The following is a 19,947-nucleotide window of genomic DNA, read 5'->3' on the forward strand; positions in this document are numbered from 1 at the left end:
TTATTTCAGCGGCTCGCAATCATCCTCACTGCCTTATTCTTGACTTTAAGCGAGCCGCGACGCTGCGAAATGGGTTTGAAAAGTATAAAAAAGGGTCGATGTATTATGTGAGAATGGCGCCTAATCAAAAAGGATTAACAGACGAGTCAAATGTTCACTCCCGTTCGGTGAGAGCGGTCAACTTACACTACCAACACGGCGTTCCGTGGTATGTCAGCGTCTACGGACCCGAACTTTAGCGCCAACTTATTCATGAAACTGGCGTCTGTTAGGCACCGTTCAAATCAAGGATCAGACGAACCGATAGGTAGTATTCAAGCCATGTGCATGTCTCCATGGCGGGCTCGTTGGCGTCTTATGAGAATTCAGGGTAGACTTAAGGTCAAACGTAGTATCTCTCGGCAGATAAAATGATAACCGGCCTGATCCATCTTCCACGGATTATTGAAGGAGTTAAAGCAATATACCACCACAGCACCTTTCGCCGGATTAGAATTTCCTTGTTGTATTGAATGGCAACCTTGGAAATATTACAACTCACTCCGAACACGACCGACTTCCCGACATCGGCGGCGGCCGCGCTAGAAACATACTGCGAGCCAAAACAAATCCCCAACCGCCCAGGTACATTCACACTGATTTGGGGATTTAGCCTCCCGTAGCTCCAGTTGGAAGAAACAGAGCCACCGGAACCGAGCGATTGACCACGCGTATTAGTCCAAGTGAACTCGGGTCGATCATTCTTTCTGAAAATAATCAAGTATGGACAACATTCAAGAAACAACCGCATAATAATTCAAGAAGCACATGGTAAGCGTCAAAAGAGGCGCTTAGTTCCAGCTCATGAGAAAATTTGTGAAGTCAATTGGAAAGGCAAAAATGTCAGTGTATTCCAACTAGGCCCTGAAGTGGACCAAAGGCGGACCGCGATGCATACGGAAATGATGGATGAACATATGGCAGTGCCGGCCCGGATAACTCATTTTGTTGTTTACCTCCGTCCTTGTCGAACATCTCATCTCCACAGGGCCTCGATCCATGAAATTCCACCTTTGAAAAAAGCACGTTGAAAAAAGTCTGTACTATAGTTCAGTTCACTGTTTCGAATCTGCGCCCGACCAGTGTCGATCTTGATACAACGAGCGACATGGAACCTTTTCGGAGCAACGGTAACTGATTACTATGGTTTCGACCCAATGGGTATGTCTCTCAGTACTTTCCTATGTAGGCAAACTGGGCATCGGGAAAAAGGACATCTCTAGGAGGCAGCGTTACCTCCTCACTTCCTTCTCGTCATGGATTCAGCATCTCTTGCCGTTGTCATATGGACTGTCCTGCTTTTCTTGTGGCTCAGGAGGACCTTCGGTCGACGTTCTTCCCTCCCTCTCCCCCCTGCGCCTCCTGGTTATCCCATTATAGGCAACCTACTTGACTTGGCTAACAACGACGTGCATATCAGAGCCAGTCATTGGTCTCGTAATTTTGGTGAGTCCACCTTGGAGGTTAATAGCAGCGAAGTAACACTGTTGCATGTTCAGATGACGATGTCATCTCTCTCAAAGTTCTTGGAAAGACCATGATAATCCTGAACTCGCCCACCGCAGTTTCTGATCTTTTTGACAAGCGAGCCTCTAACTACTCAGATCGGCCCGACATGCCCATGATTGTTGACTTGTGCGTAATTTCCGACTTTCTCGTAGCCTCTAATCCATCATTGATGTCTATTAGAATGGGTGCGTCTGACCACGTTGTGATACAAGAGCATTTTTTTAGACGTGTGCCGGATAGGATGGGACTGGACTTTTGCCCTCATGCGGTATGGGCCGCGTTGGAAGGAACACAGACGCGTATTCAATAACCATTTCAATATTGGCACTTCTGGCGCATCGGAAGACCGACATATCCAGCTCCGCATCCGTCGCGAGCTCTTGTCTTTAATGATCCATTCTCCCTCAAAATATCTTGAGAACCTTCGGCAGTACGTCAATGTATTCTCCGGAAGAAACTGTTCTTGACATCTTTTCCTAGCTACACGGGACATATCATTCTGAAACGCACATATGGACACACAGTAGTTGATGAGAATGACCCTTATATCCGTCTGGTCGAGGCAGCATCTCAAAGCACATCCGAAGGTAATCCATTTCTTCAGACCCTCTGAATGATGACGGTCCTCATCATGAGTTTTGTAGCTGCCGTTCCAGGAGCCTTCCTTGTCGATCTATTCCCATCTAGTACGTCTATCAGACCCGTCCATTCAGCCTGTCAATATGTATTCTGTAGTGAAGTACATTCCTGAGTGGTTCCCGGGCGCTCAGTTCAAGAGAAAGGCTAGGGAGTGGTAAGCGTTTGCTGATGTTATCCTTAATTCCTTCTCTTCACAACATCGGACGATGTAGGCGCAAACTCTCAGAAGCCATGATCAACGCACCGTATGAAATGGCGAAGGGGAAATTTGTATGTTGCAGTTCTTTGATCGGATCACAGTGCGAACTAACTTCTGTTGTATTGTTAAGGATGAAGGAAATGCCGAACCTTGCTTCGTCTCTGCTTGTCTCGAGCAGAACAAGACTGCTTCCGGTCAAGGCTTGAGCGAGGAACTCATCAAAGACACTGCTGCCGTCGCATATGCCGCCGGTCAGTTCATCTTTATTTCATTTGATTTGTATTCTTAAGAACTTGTTAATTAGGTGCTGATACGGTAAAAGACCTCTGGTTGTCATACGACTTACAAGACTAAAAAATAATGACAGAGCGTCTCAACTCTAACGACATTTATCCTCGCCATGACACTTTACCCCGATGTTCAGAAGGCAGCCCAAGCCGAACTCGACGCGTTACTGGGTGGTGAACGTTTACCCGACTTTGGTGATAAAACACAGCTCCCATACGTCACCGCGATATTAAAGGAAGTCCTTCGCTGGATTCCTGTATTACCGATGGGTAAGTACGGACCCGGTATCTTGACACGTCGTTAATCATTCTTATTTTAGCCGTGCCTCACCGAGCTGTTAATGCAGACACTTATAAAGGATACTATATCCCAGCGGGTGCCTTTGTGTACGGGAACGCATGGTGAGTCTGCTGTCGACGTGTGAATGCCGCCTAAACCTCTGTTAGGGCTATCCTTCACAACCCCGACATCTTCGCAGACCCCGAAACCTTCAAACCAGACCGATTCATTGAGAATCCAACTTTGCCCAACCCGATCGATAATGGGGTATTTGGGTTTGGAAGACGGTAGGCAAAAGTGCCGATATCTCGTTCCAGAGTAACCTAATTCCATTAATAGCGCGTGCGCAGGGAGGGTCATGGCGCTTGATACTATGTGGATAGCCATGGCGTCCATTCTGGCTGCCTTCGATATTTCGAAAGCCGTCGACGAACACGGGAATGAGATCACACCTCCCGTACAGCTCAGCCCAGGAACGATAAGGTGAACACTGTGAGATAAACGTCCTATTTTTAGCTGACTGCTGTTCCTATGAATAGTCACCCGGCGCCATTCCCGTGTATTATCAAACCTCGATCAAAAGCTGCTCTTGAGCTCATTACGCAGGATGATTGAAGTCAAACTTGGAAAAGGAAGAAATATGGGATTAGATTACGTAGTACCATGCCACGAGGTATATGAGTAACATTCCAAGTTTGCATGTAATTTGGTCGTAATTGTACTTGGAGGATCAAAGTCACTCGGGACGCGGCATCTCACCGCTACCTCAGGCTGAATACAAATTGAAAAGACCTCCTTTCATGAATAACGGTACAGCGTATGATACGTTGACCTCTGTTTTCTCCTTACAGAGTTTGACGTTGTAAATAATGATCTTCCGTTAGTTGACAAGCTATGACAATCGCAAGTGCCGCCCTACCTCCAAGTGAAAGCTGTATCCTCGACGAAGACAAACATTCAAGTGCTACATGTATCTGAAATGTAGTGCGTCCTAGTTGCTGACATCCTGGAATTGATTATCGCAAGTGACATCGGGGCATTCTGAACCGTTCATCTGAGTACTCCTTCCAGAGCAAAGATGCTTTAGGAAAAACTAGATACGTTGTACAATCCTTTGAAAGTATCTGTTCTTAAAGTTGATCTTGAAAAGTCAGACAGTACTTAACTGTAGGCTTGTAAGTCAACAAGCCGTCAACGAGGTCGCCAATCATAGTGAGCCGGCGGCTAATCGGATGTACGAGAATTGCCGTGATGTATAGCTACGAGAATAGGGCCCGCGGATACAGATCTAACCGAGATCTTGCCTCTGCTACTCACTAAGACCTCTGAGGCCTGTGACCTCACGGAAATCACATAACTTGCAGAAAGACGATTGTGACGGGAGAAAAATGACAGCAGCTCCGAACGCGGATGTAGCGGCTGCCAGTCTCCGCCCCGGGTGGTGATTTTTGTCAGTCGTGCTTTTACATGGAAAGGGGAAAGCGAGATACCTTCATTTGAGGCATACAGTACCACAGTGATAGTGGGAAATTTTATCAGACACTTAAGTCAATGTACAAAATTTAAAACCTAATAGATATTCGATAATATGTGGTGAATAATCTATAGACGGTGGATACCTAATGCAAGTGATAAAAATTAAATCTGATGAAAAGATCACGGCTAAATAGTAAGGCGTAAGTAATCTGGTAAAGAACGTCTGACACAGGTGTGCTAGCAAAAGAACGGTTGAAGTCCTGCATTCTAATTTAGTTAGCCTTCAAATCGCTCTTGATAGTATCGGCCGCCTGGAAATAAACTCAGATGTTGTGATTAAATGACTAGAAGTCACGCAACGTACCTTCTCGGCTAGCATGTACACAGTAGACATCGGTGCTACGCCAACAGGCATGGGAAACACTCCAGCATCAACGACGCGGACATTTTGAAGACCGTATACTTTGAATCGGGGATCGACGACACCTACATGGTGAACAGTGAATAGATATCACGGTCGATCAAAACTGCACATACCTCCGAGCTCTTGTGATGCCATAGCTGTGGTTCCAACTGGGTGATGGGCCGTCTAAAGCGTATGAACACCGTATCAGATAAGCAGGACAGATATGACAACGTTGTACGAACCCCGAGAACACTTTTCACGTATGCAGTCCACTGATCGTCACTCCAGGAATCTGCTTCCGGCGGAGGTGTACCAGGCGACTCTATCACATCCGCGGCCGAGACCCATCGGCGAACTTCGTTCGACAATAATCAAAAAGGAGACATGGTACACAATTTTCATCGACATACCAAACTGCATAACGCGGATAGTAGCCTGAACATCTAAAATGTGTGTCAGTAATCCGTCACACGACGGTAAATCAGAGCAATTATCTCACCCCAAGGATTTGTGAGGAATGCAGAGTCCATGAGAGGGTATGCAACTGGGTCTGTGGTATTGATGTGCACAGTTCCGCGGGAGAAAGGGTGCTATTGTCCAGAATGAGATCGTGTGGAAGGCCATTTGGCATGGAGAAGTAGTCTTACCCCTGGAGTCGAAACCACTGATATATAACCTTGGCCCGCTGCAGGAGTGCTGACCAGGCCACCACTTGGGACTAACAACAAGGAGGTAGTAGCAACCTTACCCTCGTCGATCAATTGCTTCACGATATTATATTGCACGGTCTGGAGTGGAGTGAGAGCCTCAGATGCGAGGTAATCATCAAGGACTGCGCGCATAGCCGTGAACTCCTCCTCAGGAACGACTGAGCGAATAGGAGTAGGAGCATTGACATGTAAAAGGTAGGTAAACGCTCCAGTCTTGTTCGTTCGGCTAAGGTAACCAATTTGATAAGATAAATTCTCGAAACAAGAACGTAAGCACGTACTAAAGGTTCTGTTGTTCAGCTAGGAGGGTGGCATTGTTACCGAGGGCGTCTGTCAGACATCTGTAAGCGAAAATGCAACAAAAGACATTAATACGACTTACCAAGCGTGACTACGCCATCACGAACCAAGAAGTCCGTTGCTGCGATGGTCTGCTCCACAAGGTTCTCTCCCACTTGAGGGATATCAAGGACGACTGAGATGTTGAGGCTCTCCAACAGTGTCTTGTTACCGACTCCGCTTAGCTCTAGGATCTGCGGCGATCTAAGAGCACCTGTAAGCGAAGTATATCAGCAGCATACATCTAAGTAGGGAAGAAACTGCTTACCAGCTGAAAGTATGACTTCCTTTTGTGTCTTCACTGTAAACTTATCGTTCCCAACAGCATATTCTACACCAACTGCCTTCGTAGCCGTCGTGTTGTCCCAGATAATACGGGTCACGAGGGCACCAGTCAACAGATGCAGATTAGAGCGGCACCTTTCGGTCTGGCCGTAGTACCCACTGGCCGCATAGCTGCGGTTTCCCGAAACGGGATCGAAGCCATGCGCCGCGCCGAAATTAGGGAAGAATGAGTCGTCGCCTCCGTCAGGGTTCTGGGTGGGTCCCAGACCGAGAGCGATTCCTGCTTGGGTGAGCGGGATGTCGACGTCAGGAAGCCAGTTGTTATAGCTTAGCGATATGGGGCCGTCGGTACCATGAACTGCGCTCAACTCGTCTGAGTTCAGGTCACCTGTGGCTGACAGAGTAGGTGCGTGCCAGTGTTCGTAGCGTTTGAAGTAGGGGAGTAGGGCATCATAAGTCCACTCTTGTCCGTTTCCGAACGCGTTTCCCCATGCATCATAGTCTTCGCGAGATCCACGCTGAATCGTAATACCGTTAATAGCTGATGAACCACCGAGGACTTTGCCGCTGTGAAGGATGAAGTTATGAGTGGATAAAAGAGTGGTATCGACCTAGAACACACCTAGGATACGACAGAACCCTGCCGTCTAGACCTCGCTGCGGAACACTTGTATACTTCCAATCATAAGTCGAGTTGCCGAATAGAGCACCCTCGTAGCCAAGGAGGTTCGCATCATTAGGAACGTCGATGAGAGGATCGTTGACGCGATCATCACCCGCCTCTATCACGCCGACTTGTAGCTTCTTGCTCTCCGAAAGACGAGAGGCAAGGACAAGACCGGCAGTTCCACCACCTACGATGACAACATCCAAAGACGTGGAAGAGAAGGAGGACGCCGTCACAGGAGCATTACAGGTCTGTTTGGATGGTAGAGAGTGAACGGACGACGCGCCAATGGCGGCCAGTAGCAGGTAAGTGAGAGCTGGCATGAGCAATTCCCTCTGAACGAAGAGATTCAACGAAAGAGAGGTTGCGTCTATCCATCAAGCAAAATCGGTCATCAAATATATATGGTCCCCTATCCTACTAAACTGTCATCGCACATCATACAGGTCAAGACTAGGAGGATCAAGGAACCAGTCGCGCAAACGGAGCTGAGAGTCGGAGCATAGCCTTAGGGCTGCAGGTTGTATGAGCCATCCTGATTCAGGAAGGCACTGATGCGACCTTGGCGCTGTCGCAGGCCGTCGCCTGATTCCATTTAGTTTCAAGCCAGTTTCCGATGAAGATTCGGACAATTTTCAATCATTGAATTACCATTGCATTCCAGTCGTCTGAAGTAATTCGGGAGACGGCACTATCTCGGTAAATCTGTAAAGAATCGGAACGAGCATTGAAGAAGCAATCCTGTGTAGAGCGAACACGTCGCACGCGCGCATCAAGAGTAGCGCCAAAGACCGAGAATTTAAAATAGCACCGACAGTCTGCACTGAACTAGCAAAAAAGCATGGCTGAGCGAAAGAAAAGGCGGCGGCTGATCGATGATGGTCGATTAGATTAACCCGTCTTATCTTATCAAAAATAACAAACGATATACAAGAATTTGCAAGAATTTACCCTTTTTATGATGATTAACATCTTCATGTGCGACACTACCAACTTGGGACCTGAAAAATGAAATGAAAAGTATGAATTCTTAGCCAAATTCCAAGTCCAGCTGACCTTGGCTGGAACACGTCTCGAGAGGTAATAAGCACCTCAATTGATTCCAGCCCCAGAGGATCAAGATTTTTCCCGTCGTATCTTGTACTTTGGGCCAAGCGACACAGAAATAACTTGTTATTGTCAGAGAAAGCAGAAGTTCCCAGTTAGGGACTTTCAATTCCGAAGCCAGGCGCTCGTCGTATGTTTTGATAAGCTGTACCTCTTCACACTGGCAACGTGCGACATTTACCGGAGCGCCTGTGCTATCTACTTTCCAAGAACAGACCGTTGTCCATCAATGCAGCTGGAGATAAGTCTCTCGTTTCAAGGTCCGCAGTGGATTTGGAATGACGCATGAATGTCTGTCAGCGGGGCCCATCAACCTACTCGGGCCCGCCAAACTAGGAAAGTAAATCCTCGCACAACTCCTTGTAGACGTTCTAATCAATCAACCTTTCGGTAATGACGGTGGCTTCGGTCGGTTGCCCCTTCACGTAAAATTTTCGTCAAATCCGGACATATTGAACTATGGTATCATTGAACAAAGACTCTGCATACATTATTGTTCTAGTTGTAATCTAGTATGTGGTATCAATGAAGAGTTTGGAAACGAGATGCAGGCAAGAATTAGTAGTCCTTGCACTGTGCTTCAAGCCACTCCCACAACTTCTTACCCACCTCAGGGTCTCCCGTCTCTTTACGAGCTTTGCCAAGCCTTGCCCATGGAATCATGAACTGGTTTCGTTGATGAGTTACGGTGTAATCACTCCAAATTCAAGTTGCAGACGTACCTCGCCATTCATCTGTCCTGCCTCGGGCGAGGTTCCAGCCCAAAGCTGAGTCAATGCGCCCATAGAGACGGGGAAGAGGAAGATATCTTGCATCTTATTGGCGAACGGGGAGAGATGGCGTTGTAAGTCGGTACGGATGCTACCTGGATTCAGAGAGTGGGAGATTATATTTTGCGCCCCGTAACGCCTGGCGAGTTCAACGGCGAAAACGACGTTGCCCTAGTATTGTGCAATGTATTAGATAATTCCTGAAGGATGCTGTATGAGACTTACATGCTTGCTTTGCACATACATATCGCCTGTGGCCTTCTTATTCCTTGCAGGCCCGTCGGTCCAGATATCAAAGTTCAGGGTGCCCATATAATTAGCGGATGAGGACGTAGTGATTACCCGTGCTTTCTCGGTAGGCGTCGCTGCCGCGAGAAGTGCAGGTGACACTAAATTAGTGAAATGGAAGTGACCTATGAAATGCGTTAAATGACAAGAACTCCCACGTCTTAAGGAACGTACCAATGACATTGGTACCAAATTGAAGGTCGTAGCCCTGCTTGGTGAGCATGTCCATCGGTGCAAGCATAACGCCGCTACAATAACGATTAACACGTCGACACGGCGCGGAACCCATGGCACTCACGCATTGTTGAATAGGATATGGAGCTGCTTCTCCTTCCTGCATAGCTGTCAGAAGACAAAACTGTTGCAAAAAGACTGGAACCCACGAAAGGAACTCTTCAGCACCACGACGAACACTGACCAAATCTGCGAGATCCAAAGGCAGGAATATGGCTTCAGCTCCCGTCTCTTTCTTCAGATCTTCGATGGCCTCTCTAGCTTTCCCCTCGCTTCGAGCGGCCAAGTAGACCTTGGCGCCGTGCAAAAGTAGCACCTACACAAAGAAATGGTGGAACCAAACATGTCAAAAAAGGGATTCACGCACCCTGACAGTCTCTTTTCCACATCCGGTATTACCGCCTAAGAAAATATGAGACGTTGACCTCACGTACGAAAAACAAACTGACCGGTGACAATGACGACTTTGCCTGTCAGATCTGGGATATCGTCGATGGACCATTTTGGTTTAGGAGGGAACATTTGAGAGGTGAGGGACCAGATATTACCCATGGCGGACATGGAAGCAGAATGAAAGGGACGCGTGTGTTGTGGTGACTATATGAGAAAAAACACAAAAGCCAGATCCACATCATGTTTGGTGGGTCAGCGGCAAAGGTGAGCCGGCGGGCCCCGGTTATCAATTCGTTTCGGTTCGCACTGCCCGATCCAAATTGATCGGTGAGATCGGTGATCATCGCACTGATCTTAACACCGGTGTGCCTAAAAATAAAGTCCACTCCAAAACCGACTCCGCGAACGCGTTCAATAGGAGCTGCAATATCACTCGTAAATGACTGTCAGACATCCGTGCTGTATGTCAACATTGGCGTCCATTCAAGTGCTTCCGCCTCTTTTCAAAGCTATATGTGGCCTGAAAAGAATTACAACAATATCTGGAATGTATACGCTTATAAGACTGAGAAGGAAGCGGTGGCTATCATACCATACCTTGATATGCTTTCCTCTCTCAAACTCCTTTCGAACCTTATCGCAGAGTCGGTAGACAAGATCGACCAGAAATGTGCAGCCCAATGTCTGCCGTTCCCTGAACTCGACGAGTTATTTTCGTTTCAATCGGAGGCCATACGAAACGACGCAGACGTTGCTGAAGCCATCCACGTGATCGCGGCAGCAGCAACACAGCTGATAGCAACAGCTAGAGCTCCCATTACAACGTTATCTGTCGTCGCTCACCAAGTGAGCATTCTCTTCATTGACAAATACTGACGACTAACGAAGTGATAGTGGGATGTACCTGCCTGCCTTCGGGTTGCAAATGATGCAAACGTCGCCGAGATACTACGTGACGTGGGCCCCGAGGTTGGTGCTAGTCCTTTGATTCGATTGGAGAAACTGAAGCATTACTCCAGGGCGCCCACATCGATGACATAGCCAAGAGAAACGGAATGAATGCGGCACGTCTTGGTATGATGACTCTTGTCGCAAGGGTCTGATTACTGATAAGACGTCAAGGTCGGGTCCTTCGCTTGCTCGCCTCTCACCACATCTTCCGAGAGGTATCTCCCGACGTGTTTGCAAACAATCGCATCTCGTCCCTGCTCGACTCCGGTAAACCAATCCAGGAGCTGGAGAAAAAGTAGGTCATCCCCATATTCACACTCCAGCATTCTTAGCTTACCTTTCGACAAAGCCCACAGGCCAAATACACCGAAACGTCCCTCATCAACACGTTCGTCAGTTGGGGGTAAACAATATCATCTTTGTTCTCTGTCATGAACTGACATCATACAGGACCGGAGAGTTCTTCAAAAGTGGCGCTTTCTTGTCACAAACACTTCGGGATCCCGTTTGCGGCCACTCTGACGAAGCTAATCAGAGCGCTATATGCAAAGCCTTCGACTTTGATGTCAGCTTCTTCGAGTGGCTCGAGCGTCCAGAAAACAAGGACGTGCTGTCCCGCTTCAGTCTACTGATGCGCGCGACGACTGACTTGTTGCCTGACGCTGCCATATTAAAGGGTAACCGGTTCTGAAAAACAGTAGAGTTCTTGAGCTGATGTATCATTCAGGCTTTGACTTTGGTTCTCTTCCCGACGGCGCCCTGGTCGTTGACGTAGCCGGCGGGATCGGCTCCCTCGAGTTGGTTCTGGCCAAAACATTCCCTAAGTTGAATATCGTGGTACAAGATCGACCTCAACTTGTTTCTGATGCTGAGCCAGTGCGTCACCTTTCCTTGCGCGTAAACTCTATTTAATTTTGTGCGACAACAGTATTGGAAATCGAACTTACCCGAAGCGCTTAAGAGTGGTCGTGTCAAGCTTGTTGGTATGCCGGATAATGATCTTGTATTCCGAGACATAACAATAACTCCTTTGATGACAGCTCACGACATGTTCACTCCCCAGCCGGATCTCGGCAGTACAGTCGACGTGTTCGTCCTTCGCGGGATCCTCCATGATTGGGCCAATTCGTATGCGATTCAGATCCTAAGTCACCTACGCGCAGCCGCCGGACCACAAACGAAACTCGTAGTAATCGACATTATCCTAGAATCTCCGTGTCGTGATACCGAAACCAAGACGATCAAAGGCTGTGAACCCCGCCCGGTCCCCGAGCCTCTCCTGGCCAATATGGGCGCGGCTAATACGGTGGCTTATTCTATGGATGTGATGGTTCGTAAATTTCTTTGTAGAACTCCGCGATCGTTGACTGATGGTGAAACAGATGATGGGCTTTGGTAACGGACAGGAGCGTACAGTCAGACACTTTGTTGATATCATGAACGAGGCGGGCTGGGAGCTAAAGGAGGTCATAAGCCTTGGATCGTGGCGGCCCCACTTGATTGCGGTGCCAGTGTGAGACGTACTTATTGTTTGCTTATTGCTTCGTATTATGGTCCTTTTGTTTAAACTTTTTTGGGCATAGAAACAAGGGGGATTGGTTCATTACTCTGAAAACATCAGATAGGCCTTAAGGCTAATGAGTTCTGAATGCTTTGATAGGTTGTCAGTAGTCTTGACAAAGGTATGAGCGAAACAAAGGACACGTACGTACAGGCAATATTGCAAGCCAATCTTGGTCCACCTTGGCATCAAGGTAGCCACATTACGATTAATTGGCCACTGCTCCAACATAAGATAGTACTTTTATTCCAATTCGCGTGGGACAACAAGTCGAGCTCAGAGGAAAGACATTGCAAAGCGTGGGGTCCTAGGTGGAGAAAAGGTAGCAACCAAATATAGCACTTGTTGAACACGGGCCCCGGGCCGACAGTCTCCGTTATTTTACTTACAGTTCCTCGCTATTTTACAAGCGTGTTCGAAGGACAACATGCATTAAATAAGTGAATAAAGCGACCGACTAAAGTTAAAGATACATGCTTGGAAAGGCCACAGAGTCGCGTTCATACAGAATTTATAGACTAACACAAGCCAAGCAGCAATTCCCTTGTCTCAGATCGCCCAGCCAGTGCTCCCAAAATCAAAACTGCTAGATCTAGGTGGATTATCCAAATTCATATGGACGTGTTCAGACATCCAAGCATATACTTGACTCCTTTGTGGCGCACGGCGGGTTCCTCGAAGGAGGCCACCTTCTCCCGTACAGTTGTGATGCGCCGCCGCATCAGGAAAGGTGTTTTTGTTGGTATAGACGCAGCACTATTATATAGTGCTAGATAGCAAAATTCTGTTCCTGGGCACTATAGAGCCCTATGTAGAGTCCTACAAGAGGTATATACAACCATAGAGCCATAGTTCCCTACCAATGACGTGCTCCGCTGGCATCGTTTTGACATCGCGGGTACCTCGCTCGTATCCGAACTACCAGCTCCCCAAGGGGAAGGACCCTGAACACAATCGGTATATTTACCACCACGAACAGTCACTGCACGCACACATGTAAGTACCTTCTCCTCTCTCTTTTGAAGTCCTCCTATACTAATAAGTCGGTTCTTTCCTTACTTTCAAGCTATGTATCAGTATGTGCTATCTTAGAGATGGAGTTATAATTTCCATTAGTTTCCGCTGTATGCCTAGGTACTGGTAGCCTGGTGGAAGTCGAAGCTCAGTAGCACGTAAATTATATGTGGTAGTCGTTCTGCGGTTGTAATTAGTCAAGTACAACATATGAATATATTTTGATACAATATTCACAACCTCTATGTCAGCCGAAACCCAATCAACAAATTTCAAAGCAACTGTGAGCCGCTTCAAATGAATTTCAAAAGCCGTCTCGTAGAGCTCCTAGTGCCATATACTCATATTCATATAGCAGAGACGCTAGTATATAGTGCTATCATAGTTCGGGGCTTATTATGAAGGACTGTATAGAGGGGTACATCATAGGAATGCTATGTCGCTATATACCTCTATATACTGTGTCCGCATTTTCCTGATGTGGGTTGGCTAGCTGTCACTCCGAGATGGTGGCACTTGATTTATAGGTGTAGGGTTTTCGTGGGAGTTGAATTAATTAAATTAATTCAAAGGGAGGAGAGAAAAGTTAAATATTGGGCTACTGAGAGGTACCCATCCTCCATCAGTGCTAGTATATGTTCTAATACCCTGAATATACTGTCTTGTAAAGCCCTTTATTTTTTCTTTCGCGCTTCGCATGGTAATACATTAAAGTACAGGTCCTCAGAATGATTATCGACACAGATTACATCTGGACAGACTGAAAACTCTGTGAAGAAAGGGATAATTCTTCTGCTATGCCATGCATAGCATAAAAACATAAATTGTATGATATTGTTTGCCATCACTGCTGTAGCAGGAGAAAAACTGCTCCTGCTTGGGTGAGATTTGCTTTCTGCTCATTCAAAAGGATATACATTCTTGGAACAAATGCATGCAAGCATTTAGGCTATACAACATGCCATTTCACAACTTTGAGAATGCGCAACCACGAGCACCTGCTCCGGAAAGTGCTGCTCAGTCTGAGACATCAAGATAATCTTGCACATATGGTGGCCTCACAGATAAATTAGGGCCTTTGACGAACTCAGATATTCATAAATGCATTATGCACTTCTACAGATACCCCCGCTAAGCTGAAGAGACGAAGGCAAGGCAAGCACAACTGCGTAAGCTGCCTCGATGCTCGTACAGGGAATTAATTAATTCAAACTCCGACTTCCGAATTAGTCTAGGACTTGTTTCTACATAGTTAGGTCCGCTTTGGCCTACACCCATAAATCAACTGCCGAGATGTGGTCCACGCTTATGTAATAACGAACAACAGACTTTTTCTCAGATTGCCTAGCCCGTTGTTGCATGCTCAACAGTTTCCAGTTGATTCTACTCCACCCGAAGGCATCGTTACTATCTAGGCCTACACTTTTATTGGATCAATTTAGTAATCCTCGACGGCCCAAATTACGGTAGTACTTCTTACTCTGTCGTTCATCAAAGTCTGGCTCAACTCGAGTTGGATTAGGTGGGCGTTGATACATATTTCAAAATACTAATCCTTCTTCAGTTGTCGGTCGATTTCAACCTCGACAAAGGCCAACATATCCTTCGTCCCCTTGGTCGGTTTCCATCCTAAGGCTTTGCCTCTGCTTTTCTCAAAGTCCACTCGCGAGTTGGTGTCCACCACGCGCCGCAAAGCTTCTGCTTCGGTCTTGCTGAAAGGTGTGGGCTCGGGAGATCCAATACCTCGGCAAGCGAGGCCTTCAGCTACGGCCTTGGAGAGATCGTATAACTGGTGCTCGTCACTGACAGTAAAGTAAATGCCAAACCGACCATGTTGGAAGTCAGGAGGTGGAGAGGAGGGTGAGACAGCAAGATCGAAGATAATCAAGTACAGATCGGCCACTGTAGACAGGACGGTGAATAGGCGTAAGAAGGAAAAGAAAGGACATACTTTCGTTCACATCAACATTGGGCCAAATATTCTTGCCTTTGCCGTACACACCACCTTGCTTCCTAGCAATGCTAGCCTCAACAAGTCGACGGATTTGGTCAACGAGTGGGCGCTGAAGACCATGCTTTGTAAGACACCATTGGGTACTCCATAGATAGTTGGGGGCAGAACGATGTATGATTTTACATAGCCTGTAAGATGATTAGAATGGTGGAGGACGCGATCAACAGGCCTACAAACCTTCCTTGTCCGCAGCGAGAACAGCGAGGTCGACATTCCGGTGAGGCTGGGTTGGGGGAAGGGCTTCATAGAGAGAAACATTGAGGTCCGAATAAACGACATCGGTGCCGTGCAGGCCTTGTGCGTTGTCAGCGAGTTCACCAGTTCCAGACTATCCGCGATATCAATATCGTGATGGTGCACAACAGGTTGGGCTCACGGTATGGATGAGGATGGGGGCTTTCCCTGTCTTTTCGTAGCGATCTTTTGCACCTTGTAGAATTGCCTGGGCGGCAGGAAGGTCGTCGCAGTCTGCCTGTGAGCCTGTAAGGTTCTTCGAACATCTCTAGAGCAGTTGGACTGCGTACAGTGGCGAAAATAACGTCTGCCGCCGCTGCTTGTGCCCTCAAAAGCCCGAAATCGGAGTCGCTTCCCGAGACAGTTTTCAATCCCAAGGCCTCGTATCCAGCGGGATATCTGGTTGGACGAAGAAGAATTGTGATGTCGAAATTCTTTGCGTCTTTGTGCTCGATAAGACGTGACAGAAAGGTGCCCCCAATGTAACCTGGACTGCGTCAGTCTCCTCATGCTAAGAAATTGAATGAGAACGCACCCGTTCCTCCAGTAAAGAAGATGCTGACTTTCGACATCTTGAGTGTGAGAATTCGAAGTTGTGGAATACCCAGATTTTCACATCCTTTATATTACTGGTGTCATCTGAGCTTCAATACCAGTCGATGCTCAGTCAGCGTCATCGATGATGCCATGACATAATGGGTGAGATACTGCAATATGCGTTGCCGTCGTCGAGAGCCACGATGCAGTAAGGAAGAGAGCCCTAATCGTCACGTTGATCAGCGACATCCATCATCTCCGCTCGCTAATGGGATGACGGTAGAAGTTTTCGGTGTGTGGTGAGGCCAAGTCATACAGCAGTGGGAATATAGACCGTCTTGAACGGGAGGCAAGACGACGGTTACACCAAGGTCCAACATGTCAAACTTCTGTGGCGGGGGGAGTGCAAGAAAGGTGCCGAGACGGCGGGATGCGGAGTTTTAATGTATGAGTGCCGACCCATTGCCGACGATTTACCCGACCTTCCAAATGAGCTTCTGCTCACTCAAAATTATCTTTACTCTAGCTATTACGTGTCGCCGACTCAACGGATTTGCCCTGGCTTATCATTTCAAGCGGGTCTCTTATGAATTGAGAACTACCAGGCTCTGACTCATCGGGAGACTCATTGCCGTACTGATTATACCCACTGGTTCAAGGTTGTCATTGACGACAACGTTGCTGAAATCCCTTCAATGGCGAAGGCAGACCGATTAAAAGATTCCACCATGCATCGATGTTCCATCTAGCACCGCGATCCTTCTGTGTCGTTTGAGTGATATAGATGGGTAGCGCTTAACTAAAGGTGTTTACTTCCTGAGGTAAAAGGCAGGAAAGGTAGCGGCTAATAAGGCGCAGTGGTCTTGAGCATGTGGTATCGAACATTTCCTAGCAATTCAGAAAGTAAAAGCAGGTTCTGTACTTGTAAGCACAGTGTGTGTGGAGAGGCGGAGGACAAGAGCCGGCTGAGCACATGCCAAGAAATATAGCTGAACGTCCCTTACGTTACTCGAAGGTTTCCATACAGGAAGACACAGCGCTTTCCCACCTTACAACAGAGTTGGATAAAATCTTGAACCAGTACTGTAATGACAAGGGCGTCGTCGTCGAAGAGGTCGTCTGGGACGGGAACATCACGTGGTCGGGGAACCTACGCTTCCCATGCTTGCAATGTATGCAGAGCCAAGTACGTCTCATTGTCGTCTTAGGAATTACCCCTAACGTCGTGCCCAAGGAGGGTAAAATGCGACGAGGTAAAGCCTGTCTGTGGCTTCTGTCAGGCCTCGGGACGTAACGATGAGGTCCGTGCGTCACTCAGCAATTACTCTATTGTCTGCTAACCGACTGCGCAGTGCTCATGGACAGGCGAAAGTGCAAGACGACCAAGGACAGAGGCCCATTACGAAGCACTGAGAAAACGAGCAGATGCTCTCAAAGCCTATGCTGACCTGCTCGAGTCGTTGCTGGAGAAATGCCGTAGAGAGCATGGAGGAGTGTCGGAAGAGAGCATGTCGTACCTCCAGTTCCGACCGCCGGACGCTGGGAGCGCCATTCTGGACAATGAAGTGCCACCGCCGCATGACGATGGTGCTGATGCCAATCAGGTCGACGGAGAGGACATAACACGGGAGATTTGCGTGCCTACCCGGAACCTAAAGGTGCGTCACCGACACTGCCTTTACTGGGTGCCTGCTAACCGTGTTTACAGCTGGAGGACAGTCAACTTGTTTTCTATGGTATTGCGGCACCGTTTCGTCTAGACCAGACTCCTGCAAAATCTAGGGTGACCTCAAGACTTCCCGACGTTGACGACCCTAAGAAGAGCCATGTTCTTCAAATATCAGATGGTGATGGAAATTACTACGACCCAGATTTCGACTGGTCTCGCCATCTCCCTTCTGTCGTACCTCTGGACAGGAAGGAACATGACAGGTAGGCTGCCTATGCATCACTCTTTCAGGGTATTAATGTTCTCTCAAGAGTTCTCGATCTTCTCTTCAAATTCTTTACGCCATGGTGTTGTCGTGTTGTTCCGGAACTGTTTTTTCGGGACATGCGTAGGGCTATAAGCGTCCCTGCACATCAGACACCTCCGAGGACTGCCCATTATTCTCCAATGCTTCACAATGCCCTTGTAGCTTTGGCGACGGCCTTCTCGGATGATCCTCAGATACGTGATTTCAAGTCACGTAACTACTTTGCCGATGAGGCCAAGCGACGGTGGGAGGATGAATGTCGAAAGCCGACCATCAGTGTTGCACAAGCGCTTTCAATACTGTCGAGCTTCCATACGACCAACGGTGACCATACTATTGGCTATATGTACTTCGGTAAGTAAATCGATCCCTATCCGGGCCTTTCTTACCCAGGGATATTAGGTCTCAGCACGCGTGTTGGTCAAGCACGTACGTACAAGGTTACCAACACGGAAAATAATTCACTCATCATGATTATGGTAGTGGGCCTCAGCTTTGACAGTTCACCATGGGTCAGGGCTGGACTTATATCCCGAGACGATACGATGGACCGAAACCAGGCGTACTGGACTACATTTAGTGAAGTCAGCTACTTCATCAAGTGTCGACTTCCGTTTTATAATCTTTCATCTAGGACGCTTGTTCTTCTGTTTACGGCGTCGGGCGGGACTTTACTGTTCCTCAACCAGTGGAACGACGTGTCTCGGTTTCCTTCGTTGACAGCGAATTCGACAAGATCCCATGGCATTATCCTCCTGCTAATATTCCCCCTCAGCCGAACTTTCTATTGAGGACCCTCGCAGCGACTTCCGAACTGATGATGATATTGAGACAAGTTATGGACGTCATGTATATGATTCGTATTTTTTGTCTCGAACTAGTGCAACTAACAGCGTTCCAGAAACGGGTTGAATCTTGTTGGCACCCGACAGGAGATAAGCGACGAAATTATCAGCAAAATTGAGTGGGTTTTTATCATTGGTCTCTCCCTTTCTGACTTACGTGTACTGCCATGTAGTCTGCAACTCCACGAATGGAAGAGTCGACTCTCTCCAGAAGTGGATATAACAATCAGCAACAAGTTAATTGCTACTCCTCATCGTCTAATGCTTCACCTATCCTTCTGGTGGGTATTCATCCTCTTACACCGCCCATTCTTTCATCGTCGAAAGCGTGAGTCGGATGGAGACATCGATCATGTCAAGGTCTGTCGTTCTGACACCTTAATGGGTCTCTTCCCTGACCCAGGTTTGCCGTAGATGTGTAAGCGGGCTTCAGAGAATATCATGGAGCTTCTCCTTGTCTGGCGGCCACTCTATACTCTACGATACGTTCCAATGACGCTCGTACAAGTACTCTTTTCTGCTGGAACCATCTACTTGCTCCTTGCTGGGAAGGCATCCTCCGGTCTTCGCGTCGCCAAGAAGGACCTCGAACGATTTATCTCTCAAGCCAATCTGTGCGTTGATTATCTGAACGAGATCGGAAAATCATGGAACTTCGCTATGAGGATCAGCGGGATCTTGTCGAATCTTTTGCATAGACAGTTAGATCCGTTGTTAGAGAAGAGGTCCGCGAAGCAGGCAAGGCAGGAGGAGACCGAGATTGCAATTGAAGCCGACAACGGGACGACACAGTGTGAGGCGGGCTCGTTTGGATCTGGGTTTTATCAAAATGCCGCCTCATCGATGCCAACTGAGGCATCCCATCCTCAGTCCCAGTGGTTCCCAACTCAGCAGCACTACCACCTGTCGGGCAGTCATGACAGCAATAGTTATGGATCTCTTGCCGTTTTGGGAATGCTGAATGGCGACTCGGAGCTGTTTGGTATCCAACCTTTCATACCAGATTATAATATGGGCTCTGAGTCGTATGATGGTTACGGCAATGTGCCCAATGACAATAACAACTTTTTTGGACCCCAGGATTTTGTGGTCGGTTCTCCGGAGTTCTTTGGGACGTATGATGCTGGAACATAACACCTATGGGATATCCTTCACCGGTATAATTCTGGTGTGATGTGAATTTAATG

General features: G+C 47.6%; 6 protein-coding genes across 6 annotated transcripts; 3 read left to right on the forward strand and 3 right to left on the reverse strand.

The window, feature by feature from the left end:
* The first annotated feature begins 995 nt into the window (after window positions 1–995).
* EV420DRAFT_1493104 (cytochrome P450) lies at window positions 996–3,844 on the forward strand. Its single transcript, XM_060470764.1, has 14 exons — window positions 996–1,169; window positions 1,229–1,485; window positions 1,539–1,674; window positions 1,763–1,978; window positions 2,029–2,135; window positions 2,193–2,234; window positions 2,284–2,341; window positions 2,400–2,457; window positions 2,517–2,641; window positions 2,756–2,943; window positions 2,994–3,075; window positions 3,121–3,240; window positions 3,293–3,436; window positions 3,493–3,844. The coding sequence occupies exons 2-14, from the start codon at window positions 1,296–1,298 to the stop codon at window positions 3,566–3,568; spliced, it is 1,542 nt and encodes a 513-aa protein (XP_060339009.1). The 5' UTR covers window positions 996–1,169; window positions 1,229–1,295; the 3' UTR covers window positions 3,569–3,844.
* Window positions 3,845–4,510: 666 nt separating this feature from the next.
* EV420DRAFT_15285 (alcohol oxidase) lies at window positions 4,511–7,240 on the reverse strand. The gene is made up of 11 exons (XM_060472515.1): window positions 6,792–7,240; window positions 6,153–6,736; window positions 5,928–6,098; window positions 5,827–5,875; window positions 5,483–5,771; window positions 5,335–5,425; window positions 5,246–5,278; window positions 5,078–5,190; window positions 4,967–5,018; window positions 4,794–4,915; window positions 4,511–4,740 (listed from the first exon to the last, which is right to left on the reverse strand). Exons 1-11 carry the CDS (start codon window positions 7,157–7,159, stop codon window positions 4,702–4,704), a joined length of 1,911 nt encoding a protein of 636 aa, XP_060339010.1. The 5' UTR covers window positions 7,160–7,240; the 3' UTR covers window positions 4,511–4,701.
* Window positions 7,241–8,385: 1,145 nt separating this feature from the next.
* Window positions 8,386–10,263, reverse strand: EV420DRAFT_15354 (NAD(P)-binding protein). The gene is made up of 9 exons (XM_060472836.1): window positions 10,226–10,263; window positions 9,685–10,170; window positions 9,603–9,637; window positions 9,385–9,551; window positions 9,300–9,335; window positions 9,176–9,249; window positions 8,939–9,126; window positions 8,666–8,884; window positions 8,386–8,609 (listed from the first exon to the last, which is right to left on the reverse strand). The coding sequence occupies exons 2-9, from the start codon at window positions 9,794–9,796 to the stop codon at window positions 8,502–8,504; spliced, it is 939 nt and encodes a 312-aa protein (XP_060339011.1). The 5' UTR covers window positions 9,797–10,170; window positions 10,226–10,263; the 3' UTR covers window positions 8,386–8,501.
* Window positions 10,232–12,457, forward strand: EV420DRAFT_1297186 (O-methyltransferase; the record flags this gene model as incomplete). Its single annotated transcript, XM_060468345.1, has 11 exons — window positions 10,232–10,474; window positions 10,523–10,597; window positions 10,648–10,702; window positions 10,751–10,874; window positions 10,929–10,982; window positions 11,030–11,256; window positions 11,307–11,455; window positions 11,508–11,562; window positions 11,620–11,909; window positions 11,962–12,230; window positions 12,288–12,457. 10 exons carry the CDS (start codon window positions 10,232–10,234, stop codon window positions 12,094–12,096), a joined length of 1,407 nt encoding a protein of 468 aa, XP_060339012.1. The 3' UTR covers window positions 12,097–12,230; window positions 12,288–12,457.
* Window positions 12,458–14,703: 2,246 nt separating this feature from the next.
* Window positions 14,704–15,974, reverse strand: EV420DRAFT_1615966 (uncharacterized protein; the record flags this gene model as incomplete). The annotated part of the gene is made up of 7 exons (XM_060475083.1): window positions 14,704–15,056; window positions 15,106–15,229; window positions 15,253–15,296; window positions 15,346–15,496; window positions 15,545–15,640; window positions 15,693–15,889; window positions 15,938–15,974. 7 exons carry the CDS (start codon window positions 15,972–15,974, stop codon window positions 14,704–14,706), a joined length of 1,002 nt encoding a protein of 333 aa, XP_060339013.1.
* An 815-nt stretch (window positions 15,975–16,789) lies between these two features.
* Window positions 16,790–19,938, forward strand: EV420DRAFT_15384 (uncharacterized protein). Its single transcript, XM_060473006.1, has 11 exons — window positions 16,790–17,125; window positions 17,174–17,240; window positions 17,292–17,597; window positions 17,648–17,871; window positions 17,920–18,269; window positions 18,318–18,344; window positions 18,399–18,499; window positions 18,550–18,764; window positions 18,817–18,879; window positions 18,934–19,120; window positions 19,175–19,938. Exons 1-11 carry the CDS (start codon window positions 17,028–17,030, stop codon window positions 19,892–19,894), a joined length of 2,358 nt encoding a protein of 785 aa, XP_060339014.1. The 5' UTR covers window positions 16,790–17,027; the 3' UTR covers window positions 19,895–19,938.
* The last annotated feature ends 9 nt before the right edge of the window (window positions 19,939–19,947 follow it).

The sequence above is a fragment of the Desarmillaria tabescens genome (genome assembly GCF_030435595.1).
Source record: "Desarmillaria tabescens strain CCBAS 213 chromosome Unknown EV420scaffold_1, whole genome shotgun sequence".
Lineage (NCBI taxonomy): Eukaryota > Fungi > Basidiomycota > Agaricomycetes > Agaricales > Physalacriaceae > Desarmillaria > Desarmillaria tabescens.